Here is a 20,622-nt window from a genome sequence, read left to right on the forward strand (position 1 = left end):
AATTGCATAAGTTAAATGCAGAACTTCGTAATTGAAAGTCAAAGTTTTAACCTAATTATCAAATGTAGTTTTATTAAATAATATCAATGTGTTTCTTTTTTGGGTGATACCGTGAATGTTCGATTTGTTCCGACGTTTCAGCTACTTTTGCAGGAGCCATCTTCAGGGAAAACTGTGTGGTCACAAACTGTGGGGTCACACAATTTACCCTAAAGATTGGCTCCTGAAACGTCGAAACAAATCTAACACACGCGGTATCACCCAAAAAAGAAACATATTGTTATAAATAACAGTGAAAACCTTCGCACCTTTACTTTTATTTGATTTTTTTTAAAATATAAATTATATACGTGATAGCGTTCAGAAATCATCATTCCGTTTCATCACTGTCAGCTGCCTGCTCCTGGGCATTTTCCCAAGTCACATTTGTGTCCCGCAGTCCTGACATGAACTACTGACGAACGCGTTTGAAAATATCGTTGTGTAATTATGTAATAATTCGCGATCCGCCTATAAAGTCGCTCATGCGGGCAGAAAACATACTAGGATTGTCAATCGTGAAGTCAGCTAGAGTTTGCAGAAAGAAAACAACGGGCCGTAGGTGCTCCAGTCGGAAATGGCAAGCACAGAGACGAACCGTCCGTTATACGTTTGTTGCATCGAAAACCAAACCAATAATTTACCAGGCTTTTTATCTATGCAATAGAGCAAAAGGGGGTCTCTATAAGCGGGTCGCGAAGTATTACTCTAAGTTGTGTACGCCAATCAACAGACTTATAAGAGCCCTAATATGTTGGCATTAATGATATTTATTTATTTTATTTATTTATTTATATATAATACAATACAATGAATTGACTCAACCTTGAATTTTGTTGCGAATCGAAATATTTTAATAAGTGCAATTTCAGTAGGTAAGATGCTGAAAGTAAATAGTTAACAGTAACTGGTAACATATTTATGATTAGTTTGTAATATAAATATATTCTATAACTTTTATTATCATAATTTCCTTATCTTTACCCTATGGTGCATAGAGCACTGCATTGGTACATCTAATGAAGCGTTTCTTAAGTAATTGTTACGCGAAGGTAAGGTGATCAGGTTAACGTTATAATTTCTAGTCTAGGTCCAGTAAAATACAGCATTGAGGGGAGATTCTTAAGCCCACCATCAACCCGCAGCTGTTTTAGAGTCCTGGGGGACACTCTGTCAGCTGCGCATAGAGGAAAGTTATTATAAATATTCTTAAGGAATACACATTCTATGCAGATTAAGGAGGGGGGAGGAGGACGTATGGACAGAGGCCAACACGTCATCCCCACCCCTCAGGATCCCCCCAATGCCTTTGTTTTTTTTATTAAAAAAATATGTACTCAAACAATTTACATAAATAAACGTATTCAAATATACAAAAACAATTTCTTAAAAAAAAAGTAAAATATAGCAGTGTAAAACCATATTCAATAAAATTATTTTATGGCGACCATGCCAGGAATTGAACTCGAAACCTCAAGTTTGGTAGGCCAACGCGCTAATCACTACATAAAAAAGTCACCACCCAAAAACACACGTACAGGGTTTTGGTTCTATTCGTCTGGACACACAACTTTACAACGTTAATATTTATTATTATTAGAAAATATTTCATTTAGGACGCATTTGAATCAAAATTATTTTGCTACCAGCAAAACTTGAAATAGCAGAAAATTCTAATCTTTATAGGCAATTTCGAAAAGTTCCACTGTATAAAAATAAAATATTTTGATTTTTTTTGTATGCACTACCTTTTTTTATATAATTTGATAACCCACTAGTTTTGGTAAAACACTATGTCGTCTTTAGGGTTAATCATAAACTTCTTTGATTCAAAGTTATTTCATTTAAATATATTTAATAATAATGTTAAAGATAGCGCTTCAAACATTTAACGAGTAATAAAGTTTACTTACGTATTAGGCGTAAACTCTCCCATTATGGTCTCAGGAGAACGTATATTTTGACACTTGCCGGTAATATATTTAACCCAAGAGTCACATTTATTAGCAAAAAAACCAGTTTGAGAACTGATCGATTCTGCGAAATATACACCAGCTCTGCGATGGCTACACTGATCGACAGCTAAAAAAGTAAAAAAAAAAATGCCACAACAATCATTGATATATATATATGTACATGGTTTATTGGAATGCGAAAACATTATCAGAATTTTTGCATTATCTATATTCTATTTTAAAATTAATATGATTGTAAACATGTTTGTACAATTATGATTCATATAATCTAATTTTGGTCCTTACACACTTCTAGATTACATAGACAGGGTATAGTAAAAGCATAACCGAGTTGCAAGTCCGCACTGTGCCAGCGGGTGTCCTGCAAGATATCTTCAGTTCAACAAGAAATACAACAAAATTATTCGTGTTTTTACGATGTACTAAAATATTAAATTTTCGGAGGCCATTTTCAAGGGGTTGTAAATAAATCCTTATTTTAAAATGGGATTTAAGTTGGGGTAGAGTGAATTTGAACCATGGACCTTAGATCCGTGAGTCCGCAATACTAACCACGCGATCACAACTATTCGTCTTCTTTACTACATCCGCACCTAAGTCTTAAATTCTTTGGATTTGTTAATAGACTACATCCGATTTTAAAAACATTTTAACTCTAAAATCACTTTACTGCCCATTGGTTCGTCCCATTCTTGAATACGTCTCCGAAAGATGGTCTCCTTCATATGTTACTCATATAAATCGCATCGAATCAGTTCACCATTAATTTATAAGAAAAATTGCGTACAAACTAGGAATCACAATAGATCACTATAAAAATACCGACGTGGAACTTTTCCTGAATATATCCAGTCTCTGAAAACGGCGATTTAACGCAGATTTAATTTGCATGTTTAAGATACTTAATAGTTTAGTTGATGCCCCGACTATTCTACAACAAATATCTCGTAATGTTCCTTCACGTAGACTCAGAAATAATGAAATTCTGTTCCTCGATCATCATAAGACTAATTATAGTTTCCATTTGCCTCTACCCAGAATGATTAGATTTGTAAATAAAAATTAAGATCTAAATTATTTTGATTGTAAATTAAGTTTTTTACAAATAAGCCGAAGAAATATTTCCAATAAATTGACTGTATATTTGTTGAATTAACCTGGATTCCATAATGCTAGTATAATTTATTAACTTGTCATTGCTTTTCTTTGTTGTATTTTTTCGATAATTTCTTACTCTATCATTATTGTTTTTCGTCATGTAATTTGTTTAAATTGGACATTGTCCGTAAATTTGTTAAATAAAAAATAAAAAAAATAAAAAAATAAAGTGGAGAATGCGGACATCATAAGACGCCTCCAGGAGACCCTAATGACAGCCAGTACTCTCACCTCCTCCCACGTCAATCCATCTTACATAACGCCGAATAAATCCAAAAAATCGTCGTCGACGGCCTCTCAGAACGACAGGATCCCGCAAGTATGAAAGAGAGAGCTCTCCTGAGGCATCTGCAGCACGTGTCCAAGCGAGGTCCATCGCTGTACCCCTAAGATGCTCGTTGTAGGAAGTTGCTGCGTCCGTTCTCGGACTTCAATGTTGGTAATGAAATTAAACCATCTTATACCTAATATTCTCTTCAAGCACTTACTTTTAAAACTAAAAAGTTTGGTGTTTCTAACTTTTAGTAGTGAAAAATGAAAAATGACGTGAGAACTTAAAAAGAGACAGATATGAATAAGAATGTAAAAAAAAACAGGTATAAAAATCAAATAAATTAATCAAAATCGTATTTGGCATTTTGTTTATTTTAACGGCATAAGTGCATTTTATTTTTAAATAGGCACATTATCAAAATTCTCATACTAAGTGTTTTTAAGTATAACCAATATGTCTTTCATAATTTTATATGACTTTAAACACGCATAACCCTGTAATGATCTAAGATAATCTATCTGAGTAAAAACTGAGACACCGGCATTCTAATTTTATTGTCATGAAAAGGCGTTATAGAAGTTAATGGGTAATCCACGAGTTTAAGGAAAAGTCAAATGTCACACTTTTAGTTTAAATAAACATTCTATGACAAAGAAAAAAATAACGAAAATAAAAAGGATCGAGTTTTAAATAAATATAGCTCATTATTTTTTCTAGCTACATACACCAGTGCCTCGATTATGAACGCTATTTTCATCTGTATATATCGAGACGGTATACTTAACTTCTGTACTATCTGTATCTTACCTCGGTATGATATACTTACTTGCTATATCGACATCATATGATCGAAATAAGCCAATGAATGACCGCTAAAAAAAATAGTCCGCGTTCCTTACGCCGTTAACATTTAAAATAGTTCTCATTTATATTTTAAATAGGCTTCTTCGTGCCTACTTCAAAGCGATTATAAACTTCAATAAATCTCAATTCAAGCGAAAAATGCTCGCTTGGACATGATATTTATATGACTTTTAACCATTGTCAAAACGATATGCTTAACGATCGTCTGCATTTATCTACTAAAGTAGTACGTAGTGATTACAAAGTCGATTCTCGATACGTTCTCTCAGAAATATAGTAAAACAGATGGAAAAAATATAATAACTTAATTTATTTTTTACAGTGGTAACTTCATAACTATAGGACAGAACCTAGCGAGATTATTTTTGCAAGTAGCCGCTTGTTTCTCATAATCTGACAGTTGTGTCGGAATACAATTAGACTCCAAAATTAACTTATTCCTTTCTTATATTTTTAGTAAGCCTTTAAAAAAAAGTGCCAACCTCAAAACGATTAAAAATTTAAATAAATTGTACTTATAAAAAATTACTCGGTGGAACAAAATTTTTGTCACTTTTAATGCGTAGATAAACGTATCGAGGGGTTCTACACCCGTCGGTATAAACCGATGTACTTACGTCAAAACTTGATGGTGGGGGTATCGATACATCGATAGTATATCTTTGCAGTCGGTCGAGAGAATTTTATCTTTAACTATGACGTAATATTGAAGCTTTGTCATTTTAGAGCGTATATATGTGTACGGTAACGTACGCTTCCCCTTTGTTTCATATCGATTAACCTACCCAAAACTTGAAGAGGGGGGTCGGTAGTATATCTTTGTAATCGCTAGAGCGAATTTATCTTCAACTATACCGCCAAGGTGAACGTATGACGTATTTATCTTCCCATCATAATCGAGCCCCTGAGATGACGGGCGCACTATGACAGAACAGTAGTAACAGAAAATAAACTTTCCCGGTCAATAGCGTATTACGAAGATACGCTATCGAGCCTGTTCATTCGAAGCATAAGCACATATCTTTTGAAGGCACCCGTACCCCGTACCCCACGGTATAAGCACTGGAATGGACAAATATCACATTCATGAGAGCTTTTTGTTTTAATTGCGATTCATTTCAATTTTAAATAGTTTCGATGTGTCTACTTTTAATTACAGACGCCTATTTGAAATACGAGAGAAAATAAGTAAATTTAAATTCTTACATTGAGCGCGGAATGTTTTACAGTTCAGACAACAATGACAGATCCTTCTAGCGAATTCAAGGATCTAGATTGAAAAATTAGAGGTAGTTACAGCGCTTGCGTCAGATCGTTATTTGACGTTTGTGATGACATAATGCGCATGCGCCGAAGCTGCAATTACAACACTTCAAATGAAAAGTTTCCACTATGAAAAATAAATATTACCGTTTCATTTTATTTCTTCAATATCCTCATATCTTCCCAAAAAGACGTATGTAGCGTTTTTTGTAATCGTCACTTTGCATTGTACATGTAATATTGGAAATAGACAAATTATAAACTCAATGATTCGCAAGAGAAGACCTTAAGGTCTATGATAGAGAACAAAAGCGTTTTATTTTTTTTTCCTTTAGTTTAACAACAAACGTGTAATTAATGGTTTCGGCTTGCGCTTGCAATTCTCAACCTGAGTATCTACGGTCCGTTGTAATGCTGTAAATTGTAGCTAACTACGTGCTTGATAATCATAGAATGGTTTTTGTCCTGAAAAGCGACTCTATTAGCCATTGGCCTAATATTATGCTAAGATTATAACAGATAAAAGTCGTAACCCAAATCGTTCTAGATGACTCCAAAAATATAAAAATAACAATACATTTACCATTTTTACAGCTCTTATATTATTTTATAGACACTTGTAAATGGTTTGTTCTAATTTATCGCTGTTCATTTAGCATTTTTGCAAGAAAAAATATTACAAGTAAAACAACTAAATGCACGACTATTTTTTTAAAAGACTTCCTATGAAAAAATACGTTTAGAACTACTGATTAAAAAAAAAAAAAACAAATCGGTAAGTTTGTTCAAATATTTGGCTACTAAAAACAACGAATAATGATTTTATTTATCAATAACATTTTTATATCATGATCAAATTATTAAAGTAACAAGATATAAGCAAATTATATCATCATTATAGGGTAGTTCACGAACCTATGTATTTTTATTGAAAACACCAATAAATTCGACATGGATTGAATTGCCATTGGTTTGAATGTTATCTGTAAACATTATATTGAAAATGTTTATTAGTTTGGCCGCTAGATGGCGGTAAAATTGTACAATTGGCTTTCACCTTAGGTACTTCACCTACCTACTTTAAAAAAATAACAATTTATTACAACTGAAAATTTGCAAAATATAATAAATGTTTTTTAGTATTAATTTTTGACCAATTCTTTTTTTGATCAGTCGGTATTTTGGTTGGTTGGAATATATTGTATTTAGCAATAAGTTCGCCAAAGTACTTTTTCTTTATACACGAAGATTTGAATAAATATGGATATTTATGTATGGCAATACCATATTTTCAATACATTTTTTTAATGTCTTGTATTTGATTTGGATTTTAGTTAAAATAAAATTACCCTTCGATGTAGGTAATTAATTGTATGCTATTACATATTGACATTTCTGATTACCGGTTTCGAGACGTGCCCGTCTCTTTGTCAGGAAAGTCACCACACTAACAAGCGAATTCTACTATACACTTTCACCACAGTAGTAGCATAAAAATATAAAACCATTGTGCTGCTAGGACACACGCTGTTAGTAGTTAATATTGACATGAAAAAAAATCGGTAAGTGGTTTTATACAAATATTTTCTATCATTTATTTAAATATTTGACTTTAAAGTATACTTTAAATATCGAAAACATAAAATTACATATTTATTTGTTAATAATAATAAAAAAATTCCAACTCTATGACGCGTGATATTTTAGAATACTAATCTTCTCCTCCGGAATTCTTTAGGTACCGATTCGCTATTATTTTTATGACCACGAATTTCACTTACTCATGCTTGGAAGCTTGTTACATCCTGGTTGTCTGAATCCCCCATTAACGAAGAAGTCCACATGTCCCGAATTGTGCAATACTCCCTTGGCTAAACCATTCGTATGAATAACATCAACGAACTTAGCATCAGTATCATCCAATTTTATCTTCCGATCATTCGTAACGAATAGAGGCAATGCTGGATCCAAACCTGAAAAAATTCATATCATTTAATGTTTGTACCATGATACTCAATTACAAAATACATTTAGTAGTAAATTGTACGTTTTGATTGATGGGAATTACCACGTGGTAATAAATCTGTCAGTATAAAAAAAAAGCATTTGTACAAAAAGTTAAATCATTAAATTGTTATCTACGCCTAATGGAGCATAGAACACTGCCTTGGCACTCCAATCGCAGCGTATTAGTGATAATTTGCAAGATACACTAATACAATATGATTAGTCTTTCGCTTTAGACGCCAGTCCAGAGATCGAGAAATATTGCAGTGATAAACTACCTCTCAAATAAATATGGAGGGAGTTAAAAGGTTAGCCAAAGAGTTGAGCCCATTTCACATGTATCGTTCCAATCCATCCGGCCCTGTAAAATTGGGGTGGGTGCGCAGGGGCACATGGTGAAGTTAACGATTAAATTTAGAGCTCTGATATAGTTTAATATTAGAATTATGAAAAATAAACATGAATTGGTTTGTTAGAACTGCTTCCACAGCGCTACTAAAGATTACAATTTGCGCACGCGCGGACTTATGAATTCACAACTGGGCGACCGCCTTATAGGATTTAATAGACGTATACAGGTCCTTATTCCAGAGTTAAGCTATGGTTTCCTAAGACAGCGGTACCGTCACAAAGCGGCCGTCACGGGACGGCGGATGACGTCATTAAAACGTTGACTATGTAAATCAATGGCGCTGGTTTCCTAGAGAGCGTTGACCGTGAACGTAACGTCGAAGCAACGGTGCCGCCATTTGCAGGACGGCCGTCACAGCGGTGCGAACTGTTTTCGAACGGTTTTTGTCGCGAAGCGGTGACCGTTTGGCTGTCAAAATGAGTGCAAACGTGGTGCGGAATGTTGAAAATGTCGAAATATTGATTAATTTTGTAAAAATCATGACGATTTATGTAATGGAAGGGCAAAGACTATTAAAAAGTCGAGTTGAAACAAAGTTCGTGAAGAAATATCGGGACAACGCTTGAAATATCAGGTATGTACTAAAATGTAAATAACAATAGAATCATATAAAAATAACAGAGCAAATGTTTATAAGCTACAAGAAAAAAGCTAAGCATCTATCATAATGTTATTTTTCTAATTCAAAACATGTATTATAACATTGTTTATACGTAATAGATTCCAAGGAATCCTAACCTATTTATTGTGTCTGCAGATAATTGGTTGAATTCTATATTAAAATTTCGTAAGGTATCCAAAGTAAAATGCTTTTATTGGATTCAATTATCCTTTTATTTTTTTTATTTACAAGGGTGTAAAATGTGACGCATTTTGTCTTGTAAGGACATTATCACACTTTTTATTAGGTTACCTTACCAAATCCTAACCTATTTTGAAGTTGACATTTTATGAAATAACACACAACATTTCAGATTAAAAGTCACATGGGTGTGATTTAAAATAAGGAGTTCTCCATGAATATTAAAGAGCCAAGAAAAATGCCTGGAACATAATCTTAACAGAGTAAGTTTGATGAATTTTAAATAAAATATGCCCTTTGAACATGAAATGAATACAACAAATTTGTCGATGGATACAAATAAGTATACCAATGTAATTCTTGTATGAACATTACTATAATATTTTTTCTGCATTAATTATTACATTTATTTATTCTAGAAAGCTACAAACACCAAAGAGTAGTCACCAACATAAACAATTTTTGTTACAACTGAGAGGGAAAACATTTTTGAGAAGGGAATACTGAATTTGCGTCGTAGGTGAATTGGTTCAGGCGAATAAATCTCACCCAAATGATAAAAGTTTCAGCTCTTTGACTTCACAAAAAAAAACAGATGGAAGAGTTGAGGAAATGTGATGTTAAAACATAGGCAGAATGGAGAATGTTACAATGTGTAAAATGCCTACTTAAACCAGCCTATGACAGAGCATAAGCCCTGTAAGTGCCTAGACTTCCATATTCCCTTCTCGAAAATGTTTTCCCTCTCTGTTGCAACAAATTTAGAACTAGATAACTCCCTAGGGAGGAAATCCAGCCTGTCTGCAAACATTGGACATACTCAAAACATTGTTTTTAATGAGTAAACTAATGGCACAGAAAAACGATTAAATATAGACATACTTGGGACTTATTAATACATTTGTTCCAGGATTCTTATCACCGAATTCAATTAAATAATATGGTATGTAAATGAGCTCCCATTTATATTTGAGACAAGATCAAACTAGTTTTATAGCAACTCCATAAACACCAGTAATAAGTTCTTATTTAGATACATAAGGTAGGTTGCAATAACTTTCCTGTATATTCATTGTGAATTTTATTTTCAGAATAAGTACATACTACAAAATTATTTTCACCCAAGTGCAGATCAAGATATGAGTAGTGAGAGGGTAGATACTCTCCCGATAGTACTACTAGATTTGCTGTGCGAGTCGAACTCAAATGTTTGCCAGCAGAAATTACTAGGCTTCCGAGCGATTTCTTCACTGCCTCAACATGCAAGGACAAGGGGACATTCGTCAACGACCTACGACTCAGACTCGCAGACATCAGACAAACACCAGGCATCCACCACAGTCCAAAGAAAACCTTTATCCACAAAGAACTTCTCAACACGAGCCACGTATTTATATTTACTGACTGCCACAGAAGACCATTCCAGAACGCCATACAATGTAGAATAGACGGGAGACAAGACTTTCTGAAATCTACCTTCACTATTGTGATGGAAAAATCCAATGACACCATACCCACAGCAGTACTTACTTCGGACTCACCAGATCCACCTCCAGGAAGGCAGACACTCCCCTGAAATGAACACTTCCCAGAATAATACTGATCATAAAAACAAAAATGTACTAATAAATATGAGCAAACTATTTTTACCTGGATGCAAATTATGTTTTAAATACCTCTTATGAATGTACACATTATTGTAATTCCATTTTGTATTATAATTTTATATGTATTCTTCTCCGTTTTTTATATCATGAGAAATGTAGTTTATACTCACATAATATATTTTCTATTACATAATATTTATGTAAATTTAGGATTATAATGAAAAATCCTCAAGTATGCTATACTAAAATGATTTCGTGTTTAGCATTAGGTCTTATACTCATATATATACATATAACTCATAAAATATTAGTTCTTTATACAAATATGAACCAAACTTTTCTTCTTTAAATATCTCTTTGTAAAAAGAGATATTTAAAGAAAAAAAGACAATAAATTTAAGTTAATTTAAAAAAACATCTTAAAAAAATAATAACATATTATGGTAAAAAAAGCAATATATTATTTTTAAATGCTATTCTAAAAGTAATTCAAATAAGTTTAAAAATATAAAACCAGCAGTGAAAAAAGAAAGAATAAAAGTCTTTCAAGTGAAATGTAAAAGAGCATCAGAAATTCAAATATATTAAAAAAATATTTTGTACTTTCTCCAGCCTGTCAATATAAGTAATGTATTGTGGATTCCAAATTATGGATGTAAATTCTAGGTGAGTACTTACATAGCTATAATAGAGTAATAATGAATTGATTACAATGTCTGCTTTGTAATGACAAATGTATTCTTTATGTTTGTTGTTACTATGTAAAATACTATATTATATTTTGACAGACTAATAAAATGAATTTAATTATGATTCAAAGAGGTTGGATATATACTTGTATGATAGGGAGCAGATGATATTCCTAAAGAGTTAAAAGTTATACAATACTGTGTTGTGGGGTACATAAATTATTAGTTAAACGCTGAAGACATTTTGGTTTCGAACTTACAGTTTGTAGTTATGTATATTATTACATATGGAAGTTATAAGTATATATTATGGTGTCTGTAAGAAGTAAGTGTATAATAATTGTAATTTTTCAGAAGAAATCTGTACAGTTTATATATAGTAAGCAATATTAAGTTCTGATGTTCCAGTATAAATTGTTACTACAATTATTACAAGTTTATATATGTATATTAAAGAAAACGTAAAGTAAAGTGAATTCTGGTTCTTTTGTTTTACAAAGAGATATTTAAAGAAGAAAAGTTTGGTTCATATTTGTATAAAAGTACAAATATTATATTAGTTACATATATATGGGTATAAGACCTAATGCTAAACAAGAAATCGTTTTAGTATCGTTATCGTTTGAGAATTTTTCATTATGATCTTAAATTTACATAAATATTATGCAATAGAGAATATATTATGTGAGTATAAACTCCATTTCTCATGATTTACAAAAAGGAGAAGAATACATATAAAATTATAATACAAAATGGAATAACAATAATGTGTATATTCATAAGAGGTATTAAAAACATAATTTACATAAAATTTTGCATACTATAAAACTATGTAATAGTACTTAATGTTTCCTAAATAAAAGAAAAAAATATTTCTTTCTCTTATTTCTGTTTACAGGATATCATGATTTGTTCACCAAAACACTAGAAATTGGCCCTGTGAAGGAATAGAACGCACCAAGATCAGTTACAAATAAAAATGTAGTTATTGCATATATTATTTTTATTTAATCAAAAACATACACCTTTTATTTTATAAATTATTATGTAATGTATTTTTTAAAATTATTTGAGTATGATCTTCTTCTTCTCTGGTCTCAATCCTGGGATTGGCTGGCAGCAATTCCTTTCATTCTTCTCCTCCATTCCTCCCTGTCTTGTGCGGCTCATTTAAAGTCAACATATGATGAGCAGCGCACGTCCTCTAATAGGTCCTCCAGGTACTCTTGGCGTGGGCATCCCCTAGAATTTGTTCCCTCGGTCATCCCCTCCATTGCACATGCAGGCCTTCTTGACGTATTACATGACCGATCCATCTCGCTCGCCTTTCGGACAAGGTCCTGAGCAGGTGCCTTCCACCTTCGATTCTTTGGAGAACCTCCTCATTTGTAATGTGGTCTCTCCAGGAAATTCCTCGTAGTCTTCTATAGGACCACATCTCAAAAGCCTCTAGTCTCTGTTTATCTCTTTCGGATACGCACCATGTCTCGCAGCCATACATCAAGATACTCCATAAATAGGTCTTGATTAGGAGTATTCTTAGTTTTAGGTCTATATTATTTGATTCTTTTATTTTGGACCTTTTATTAAATGCAAGTCTAGCTTGATGTATACGGCTGTCGACCTCGCTCTTAGACCAACCGTCCCACGTTATTTTGCTCCCGAGGTAGAGAAACTCCTTGGTGTTCTTTAGTGGTATTCCCGACATCACTACTCTCATCTGGTGTTGTATTCGGCCTACAGTCAGTAGCTTTGTTTTGTCTTTATTTATCTTCATACTGTAGTTATTTTGAAGAATGCTTTCCATAGTTGTAAGGGCTCTTGCTAGTTCTTCTTCACTTTCAGCAACCATAGCAATATCGTCAGCAAACCTTATCATATCCCATTTAGTATGATATTAATAACAATAATTACAGGATTAAATAAACTAAAATTAGTTATTATATAGATGTGATTATAAGTAATTATGATATTTTACAAATTGCAAATATTTATCTATAAATCCAACATACTCAAGGAATACTATTTAAAAGTTTAACATATAACATCAAATCAGAGAGACTAAACATATATTATATAAACTATAAATCATATATTTGTTTTTACATTATAAATTTAAGATGTTTCTATCCCCTTGTATCAAACACACACTCACCCTTTCCACAAACCCACCCTCACACTCATATACACTAACTCTCATATTCACATACCTACCAAAACCTCGCTCAACTCCAGCAATATTACAGCACATTTAAATCAAAGCTTTCTCTCACTCTCTAAGACTTGCAAATAAATAATACAATAATAAGCTCCACTCGTTTGACGATAACAGCCGAACCTCGCTTCTAAGTTATCGTTTTGAAATTTACTCAAGAGTAAATATTCTACTTTATGTATGGAAAATATATATAGGATCAACATTGAAAACGCATCCAATGTAGTAATGGGGGATTTAAATTTTTGTACACCTAGAGACTAACTCTCAGGTATTGAGAGTCTCCAAGTTTTTAACCAAAGGGACATGTTTCTTAGAAAATTTTTATGATCTACACTATCTTCTCTAATGGGTTCCTTGTGAAGATTGTTGAATCTCTGAAATTCAAATACACTTTACCCATTTACAATCTTCCACCATCTACAAAATATACTTTTAAAATCTAGAGTACTCTCGGGTTCTACAAACAGTTCTGGATTTTTAGGCGCTACGCACTTTAAACCCACCAATTGTTTTCTCATTAAAAACTTTTAACTCTAGGGATACATTTTGTTTTAGAATGTTGCTTGGATATAGGACTTTGTATGATATCATGTGCCCAAATTTGATCAAGGTTTTTTTTTCAAGATCATTAATGAATTTCGAATGTTGAAATTGAGCGTCTAATATTATACTGAAATCATTTAAATGAGGATTATTTTGAATTGATCCAATTATTGCAAACACACTTAATAAAATGTAAGTACAGGATCAAATTTGAAAAATAAAGTTCTACTATTATCTAAAGGGTGAGGTAAACTAGGGAGTAATATTTTATCTGTTTGAAACAATTCAAATGCCTTTTTTGTTAATAGCATTATTATCGGATATCAAAGATATTGTGAAGTAGGCCTTGTATACAAACTCCTGACGTCACTGCAACCTGTGAAGATCTATTGTGATGGATTAAATTAATTAAAAACAACTACTGCACAACATCATTATACTTACAGAGGAATATTTTTCTTTAATGAAATGAACAAAGATAATAAAAAGTACAGTCAGGAATACAATATATTTAAGAAAGAAGTAAAAAATTACATCTATAATTCTTCTTTATGTAACACTGATTGAAATCATCGTTAATATCTTTTTTGTAATTTATTTATGTTATTCTAAAATAATCTATTATAAGACGTCACTCCCGATTATGTACACAAGAATTGTTTATTTCTTTTACGTAATGGGAAACGTTAATGTAAATATATGTAATTGATTAATGTAAAAAATTGTATTTAATATTATATTTAAATTTGTTATTAATAAATTTTAAAAAAAATCTATTGCACCTATAACTTTAAGAAATCCTCTCATACAAAATAAGCCGGATATAACTAGATTTGTTCTGGACACTGGCTTCATTATAATATAGTCCGGTGTTTTTCATGCCAATTGATGTTGATGTTGAAATAGTTTGGTGACTAAATTCGTGTATATCAGCAGAGTCGTCTTGAATCTGGAAGATTTATCAAAAGTTAATATCTATAGGCATTAAACATTTACGTATTTAAAATTGTCAAATGAATTGACAGAAACGATACTTACATATTGCCAAAATTATTATTCATTACATACCTCATTACTACCCCAGTACCGAATAGCAAATAGGCCCTGGAGTTCTACTGGTATTTTCTCATCTCGTTTGTGTCCTTCCAAATCGAGTTTTACTAGAGTAATTATGCGCCTCATATTTTCCTTCGAAAAACAGTATTTCTCCTTGAATTCACTGTCTTAAAAATCTTAAAAAGAGTTGACTCTTTTTTTAATACAATTTTCGTGCACGAGAAGGTCGCATGCCTTCGAAAATGTTTAAAATTAAATAAAACTGTGACAAACTATTCATAAATAACGACAAATATGACAGATCGCATTCTAGGGCATATTTTTGACAGATAAGCTGCCGTGGCCGCCAGATATGACAACGTTTTCCTAGGAAACCACTCTCTAGTCACCGTTTCGGCGGCCGTTCACCGCATCACCGTTCGTACGGCCGTTAAGATATCGGCACCGTTTTCCTAGGAAACCCAAGCTTTAGATGGAACACTATGAATTTGAATTCTCTTTCTCGATAGGTGTGCGGGTTTGCGCCAATTTTTTAGAAGTTACTAATTAATAAACAACGAACCCATTTCAGATCATACGATTAACCACAAACTAATTGAATATTATGTGTTGTGGTTACTAATAATATGAGTTGATTTTGTAATATAAAAAAATATTTACTGAATGTTTGGAAGTCAAATTTTTAGGGAAAAATTGGTTCAATGGACGGACCGCGCATTGTGGGTGTATACTTTTTTACTAATTTTTTTATTCATTTTATTTCTTTAATTTCTACTAGTGGGTGATAATTTTGCTAAAGGAAATCAAGTGGAAATCAGTCAGTCTTAAATCAAACAGAAAGTGCTTTTGCCACAACACCACGGAGGCCATAATTCATTCCGTTATTCAGTTAAATAGTTACCTGTAATTCTCTCAAGCTTCCCAGATTTGATCCAATTGGCTATGGCTCCTGATACATGAGCTCCTAAACTCAATCCCACTACGTGTATAGAAGAAAGAGGGATGTTCCTGGTCAATACCAGTTCGTCTATAAGTTGTGCTATACAACGGCCTACGAGGGGTACGTTCCTAGTGGCACTTAAATAACAAGGTTCCTTTACAAGTGGATTGTAATCAACTGAGATCACATTCGATTCACATTTCTTCAAATATTCTGAAAAAAAAAATAGAAATTGCACTACACATACTTTGAAATGTACAAATAACTGATATTAAACGGAATATTATATATCGTACGTGTTTCTTATTAACTAATATTGGGCCTTACCTAAACTCGGCGTAAAGTTATACTTAATAATAGTGGTTTAATTTGGATGGATCATCCGCTTTATGCCAAGTTTATAAGTAAGGCCCAGTATAATTTAAATTGATTTTAATTGGAAACGTGGAACTAGAATCCTAACCGTTCATGCGCTCTGTACCTGCAAGACGTGCTGGGATACAGTGTTTTATTGTAACTTTATTTACATAAAACAAATAAATAATTACCATTTATTTTTAATTATTTCCACCGTATTTTTATCCTAATATAAATATTAATATTAACAAAGCGCGCCCAGCGCCTGCGGTGATCCAAGAAACTAGCCGATTATTCCAGCTTATTTTTTCAAACAAATAAGTATACTATATTTTGAATGTCTTAACCCCAACGCGGGTTTTTTCTCCTAGATTAAACTTGCAGATTACACAAATTATTTAAAGATTCTCGATTTGGAAAACAGTATTTCCATCGTTGTTTCTTAGGGGGTATTTTTCTTTGAAATGGTACTTTTGACATAGGACCATAATTACGTTCATGCGTTATATTGCAGGATATATGGCGCTCGACGCGGCCGTTTTTAGCACTATTAATTTCTAGAACGATTCGGCCAGTTGACATTTCAGTTGAATACCTAATATCGACTGAATTTATAGAGCTATTATTTTTATTTATGAGTTATGTGTTACATTAATGGATAACATATCTACATAATATAATATATCACGAAGTTAAATTGTTAGAGTTGACTTCATGGATAAGAGTTGTTGTATCACACAGAACCACAGAAAAATATCACTTAATGGTATATATTACTTACATTATAATGTATCTTCTATGTAGGTACAAATATATGATATTTTTTTATAACTTAACTGTAAATAAAATCACCATTTGCCACTGATGTATTGTCATAAAAATGTTTTCTTCTTATGCACGGTCCCAAATGAGTTTTTGTTTAATAACGCCTGGGAGTGTAATATCTAGTTCATGTATTATATATTAGGTTTTATTATTAATTTATTTTTTCTCGTGGTGTAGTGGTCAACGCGTTTATCTACCATGCAAAAGGTCTCGGATTCAATTACCGGCATGGTTGACATGAAATATTGATTTAAAAATGTGTTTTTACACTAGAATACATAGTTCTTGGACAGATACCTGAAGCGTAAGATTGGTCATCTTATTTTCATGTAAAAAAAACAGGTACACTGCAAATTCAGTGCCCTATGCACCATTAAGTGCGGAAAGAAAATAATGATGACGATGTTTTTTTTTTGGACTACAACAAGCCAGGACGCCCAATTACACTGGAAAATTACATCCAGGATTGAGAAAATTCACAAGATTTTTCTCATTGGAAATCGAACCTCGAACCTTCTGTGTCAAGCGTCGAAACCACTACATTGCTAAGGCCGCCAAATTATTACTTTAGATTATTTATAAAGTCGTATATAGCGCTACTTTTGTGAAAATAACCTCAAAGGTGTGGTAGCAGCTTGCAGCTACATACCGCATAGACAGTTTGGATTCTAGTTGCCTGTTTCCAGAATTTCTTTGAGAAAGTTATATGGAATCTTGGCATTTTTTCAAACAAAAATATTTGCGCATCTGTATTCCGACTGTTGTTTTTGTAAATACATTCTTCTTATAAGGGTTACATTATTAAGTCAATAAAATATCTACCGACAAGCCACAAAAAGTGGTTTGGTGGAATTTAGTCTTTAAAAATGATGTAAAAACTACAATTAAGTTTCTGATTACTTTTTTTATCCTCAATAAAAATACAAATATTTTCATTTTGAAGCCGTTATAAATAACCCAAGAAAATGGAATTCATGTAGGTAAAGCGGAGTTTTATCTGAGGTTTAGCCATCGCGTTGAAAACAATCGACGAGGGTTCTGTTTATACATTACACATAGAACTTTTTTCATTATCCTCCGGATACAAACAATCATGGTTGATCAAATAATGGCAAAATGGTGAATGTTAAACAGTGTCAATATGATAAAGACTTGAAAATGCCTAGATCCACTTTTACATTCCATGTTGAAAAAAGTTATTTTTCTTTTTTGAAATATCTCTCAGTGGACATATTTTTTTGATGTTAGTTTCATTTTACCTGGTCTAATATCAGTATTAGGGTCAAAGTCTTTACTCCCCGTGTATCCATGAACCAAAATTTTAAATGGGGTGTTTGGTTTAAATTTTGCGTATTTTATTGTCTCCGTATTAAACATTGATAATTCGTATGGATCTGCCTCAGTGCACCTAAAAGAATATAAGTGAAATTAATATTTGATCTTACATTTCGAAACATTGAAAAATTATTGTCATTTTTTAGCCTAAGGGTGAAAAAAACGTAAGTTCCTGAGGGGGTAGGAATACCCCAGCCAAAATGCTATAAATACAACTGTAAAAAAAAGAGGTGGTAGTGTTCATAAAACTGTAATCTTAATAATATTGCATTTTTCCTGCAAAACAGCGACGCGCTGAACAGCACTGATCTAATGTCGTGTTACACGCTAGCGTAGGGGTACATCGGAAAGTTGGGAAGGGGAATGCATTTCAAATATAAATCACGAAATTCGGTTTTATGTAATAATGGCATCAAATAGCAAAAAGTACGCTTGCAAATTGGTGAACATGTCAAATAATATTTAACTGTAGAGCGGTAAAATGTAATGTTTACTGTTTGCACGGGAAAAAGCAAAGACAAACGTGAATTATTGAAAGAATTTGGCAGAAAATAATTTTAATGATTTTGACTCGTTCTAAACACCAGGGGGTAGGATTATGAAAAAAAAGAAATCAATATGATGATTAACAAAAATTAATTGAAAAAATATCCTACCTGGGGGACCTCAGATACCTCCCTTAGGCCCAGAAGGGTTAATGGGGGATCATCATAATTTATTACATAAAATTATCATTAAATGGTCACCCTGTCATTAATTTAAATATATATGCCGGTACTCTATCACTATGGAAAAAATATGACGATCAAGTAGTCTATGGCGACTTTGCATCGTTATTCTGTTAGCAAATCTAAGATCCTACTACAAATCCAAAACAAAAATCATACCAAACTAACCATAGATAAAGTAAGTCAATTATGAAAATTTAAAGAATTGAATTCAACAATATTTTGGGTTTGTCCAAATTTTTGGAGACAAGGACAGGATTCAACTCCCTACGAAGCTGTTAATATTAGCATATTACAACAGAGAAAGTAAGACACATTCAAAATATTGTTGATTAATCCACCTGGTCCATGAAAAAGCATCAAAATTTAAATATACAATTTTCAGGCGTTGCCTAGAATGTAGGTGATATAATTCAATCAGATGAATCTCACCCGTATAAATAAAGGTTTCGGCTCTTTAACTTCAAAAACATCAAAATATGAAAGGATTGCAGGAATAATGATGTTCAAATATGGGCAGAATGGTGAATGTTATATAATGTGTTAAGTGCCCACTTAAACCAGCCAATGACAGGCCATAAGCCCTGTAGATGCCTAGAAATCTATATTATCTTCTCTAAAACGTTCTTCATCTCTGTTGTAATATGTTAATGAAATTTTAATCGATTATTTTTGCCATCCCACCTTACCGCCTACTCATTTTAAAATAATGTTACTCATTGTCATTGCCATTAGATGCAGCATTAAGCACCCGTCTTGTGTTCCATTCAACCTAAGATTTTTAATTTTGCATTACTGATTGCAATAAAAGGTGGTAAACCGTGCACAATAAAAAGTGGTAAACCGTGTAAATAATAGAAAAGTTCCGGAACGTTCAGTAAACGTGAAGCTGCGTAAAAAGACGCGACACACAGCTTTGAGTTCACAGTAAACTGGCATAGACAGTTAGTCTTTTCTACTCTACTACACGTTTTGCATGGCAATGTTCACGCGATAGCGCTCATTCTTCGGAACATAATAGGAAATATCGCATACTACGAATACCGATAAAAATATATGAAATGGATTGAGAATAATTAATTGTATTTTCAAAATAAATATGAATATAGTGGAAAAGTGTTTTCATATATAAATATGAAAAATCGTTTTTTTTTTAATACGTCTCAAGAAAAACTCGACATGTTTGGCCTTGATAGTTGTGATGTTAAGATTCGTGACAATGTTCCGAACAAATTTGAATAATCAGGAACAAATAAACATGAATTGCGACGTATTAGGGGCGTGGCCAATGGGATGACAGTTTTTGCAGGAATTCAAAACCACAAATTTAAAAATACTTTTCATGCCACTAATAAATAAAAAAACAATGCTTTTTTTACCGAACAGTATTTCATAGACCTTTATTACTTTAAAAATGTAAAAGAATCGTGAAGGATTTCAATGACATGCTTTACCAGTCGATCTGAAACTCCTAAGAGAGTTAATAACTCTATTAAACGAATGTTTAGTATTTGTTATGTAAACAAATA

At 32.5% G+C, this 20,622-nt stretch overlaps 1 protein-coding gene and 2 long non-coding RNA genes across 6 annotated transcripts in view; 1 reads left to right on the top strand and 2 right to left on the bottom strand.

Moving 5' to 3' along the window:
* LOC148278569 (pancreatic triacylglycerol lipase-like) overlaps positions 1–20,622 on the bottom strand; it is a 33,010-nt gene that overhangs the window by 4,381 nt on the left and 8,007 nt on the right. For 3 of the 4 annotated variants that reach the window (XM_088231204.1, XM_088231203.1, XM_088231202.1), the window contains 4 exons: positions 18,290–18,438; positions 15,810–16,061; positions 7,356–7,547; positions 1,953–2,121 (listed from right to left, as the gene is read on the bottom strand). In XM_088231204.1, the coding sequence (XP_088087330.1) occupies positions 1,953–2,121; positions 7,356–7,547; positions 15,810–16,061; positions 18,290–18,407 (731 nt within the window). In that variant the 5' untranslated portion in view covers positions 18,408–18,438. The remainder of the gene's footprint in view (positions 1–1,952; positions 2,122–7,355; positions 7,548–15,809; positions 16,062–18,289; positions 18,439–20,622) is intronic. The other variant, XM_088231205.1, reaches the window with a different exon arrangement.
* LOC148278570 (uncharacterized) lies at positions 8,317–10,532 on the top strand. The gene is made up of 3 exons (XR_015823157.1): positions 8,317–8,567; positions 8,968–9,058; positions 9,887–10,532. It is a non-coding gene; the product is annotated as an uncharacterized LOC148278570 (long non-coding RNA).
* On the bottom strand, positions 12,080–15,376 carry LOC148278571 (uncharacterized). The gene is made up of 2 exons (XR_015823158.1): positions 14,921–15,376; positions 12,080–14,801 (listed from the first exon to the last, which is right to left on the bottom strand). It is a non-coding gene; the product is annotated as an uncharacterized LOC148278571 (long non-coding RNA).

Source organism: Micrasema longulum, unplaced genomic scaffold (genome assembly GCF_059751315.1).
Source record: "Micrasema longulum isolate JH-2025_06_02 unplaced genomic scaffold, ASM5975131v1 h1tg000860l, whole genome shotgun sequence".
Classification (NCBI taxonomy): domain Eukaryota; kingdom Metazoa; phylum Arthropoda; class Insecta; order Trichoptera; family Brachycentridae; genus Micrasema; species Micrasema longulum.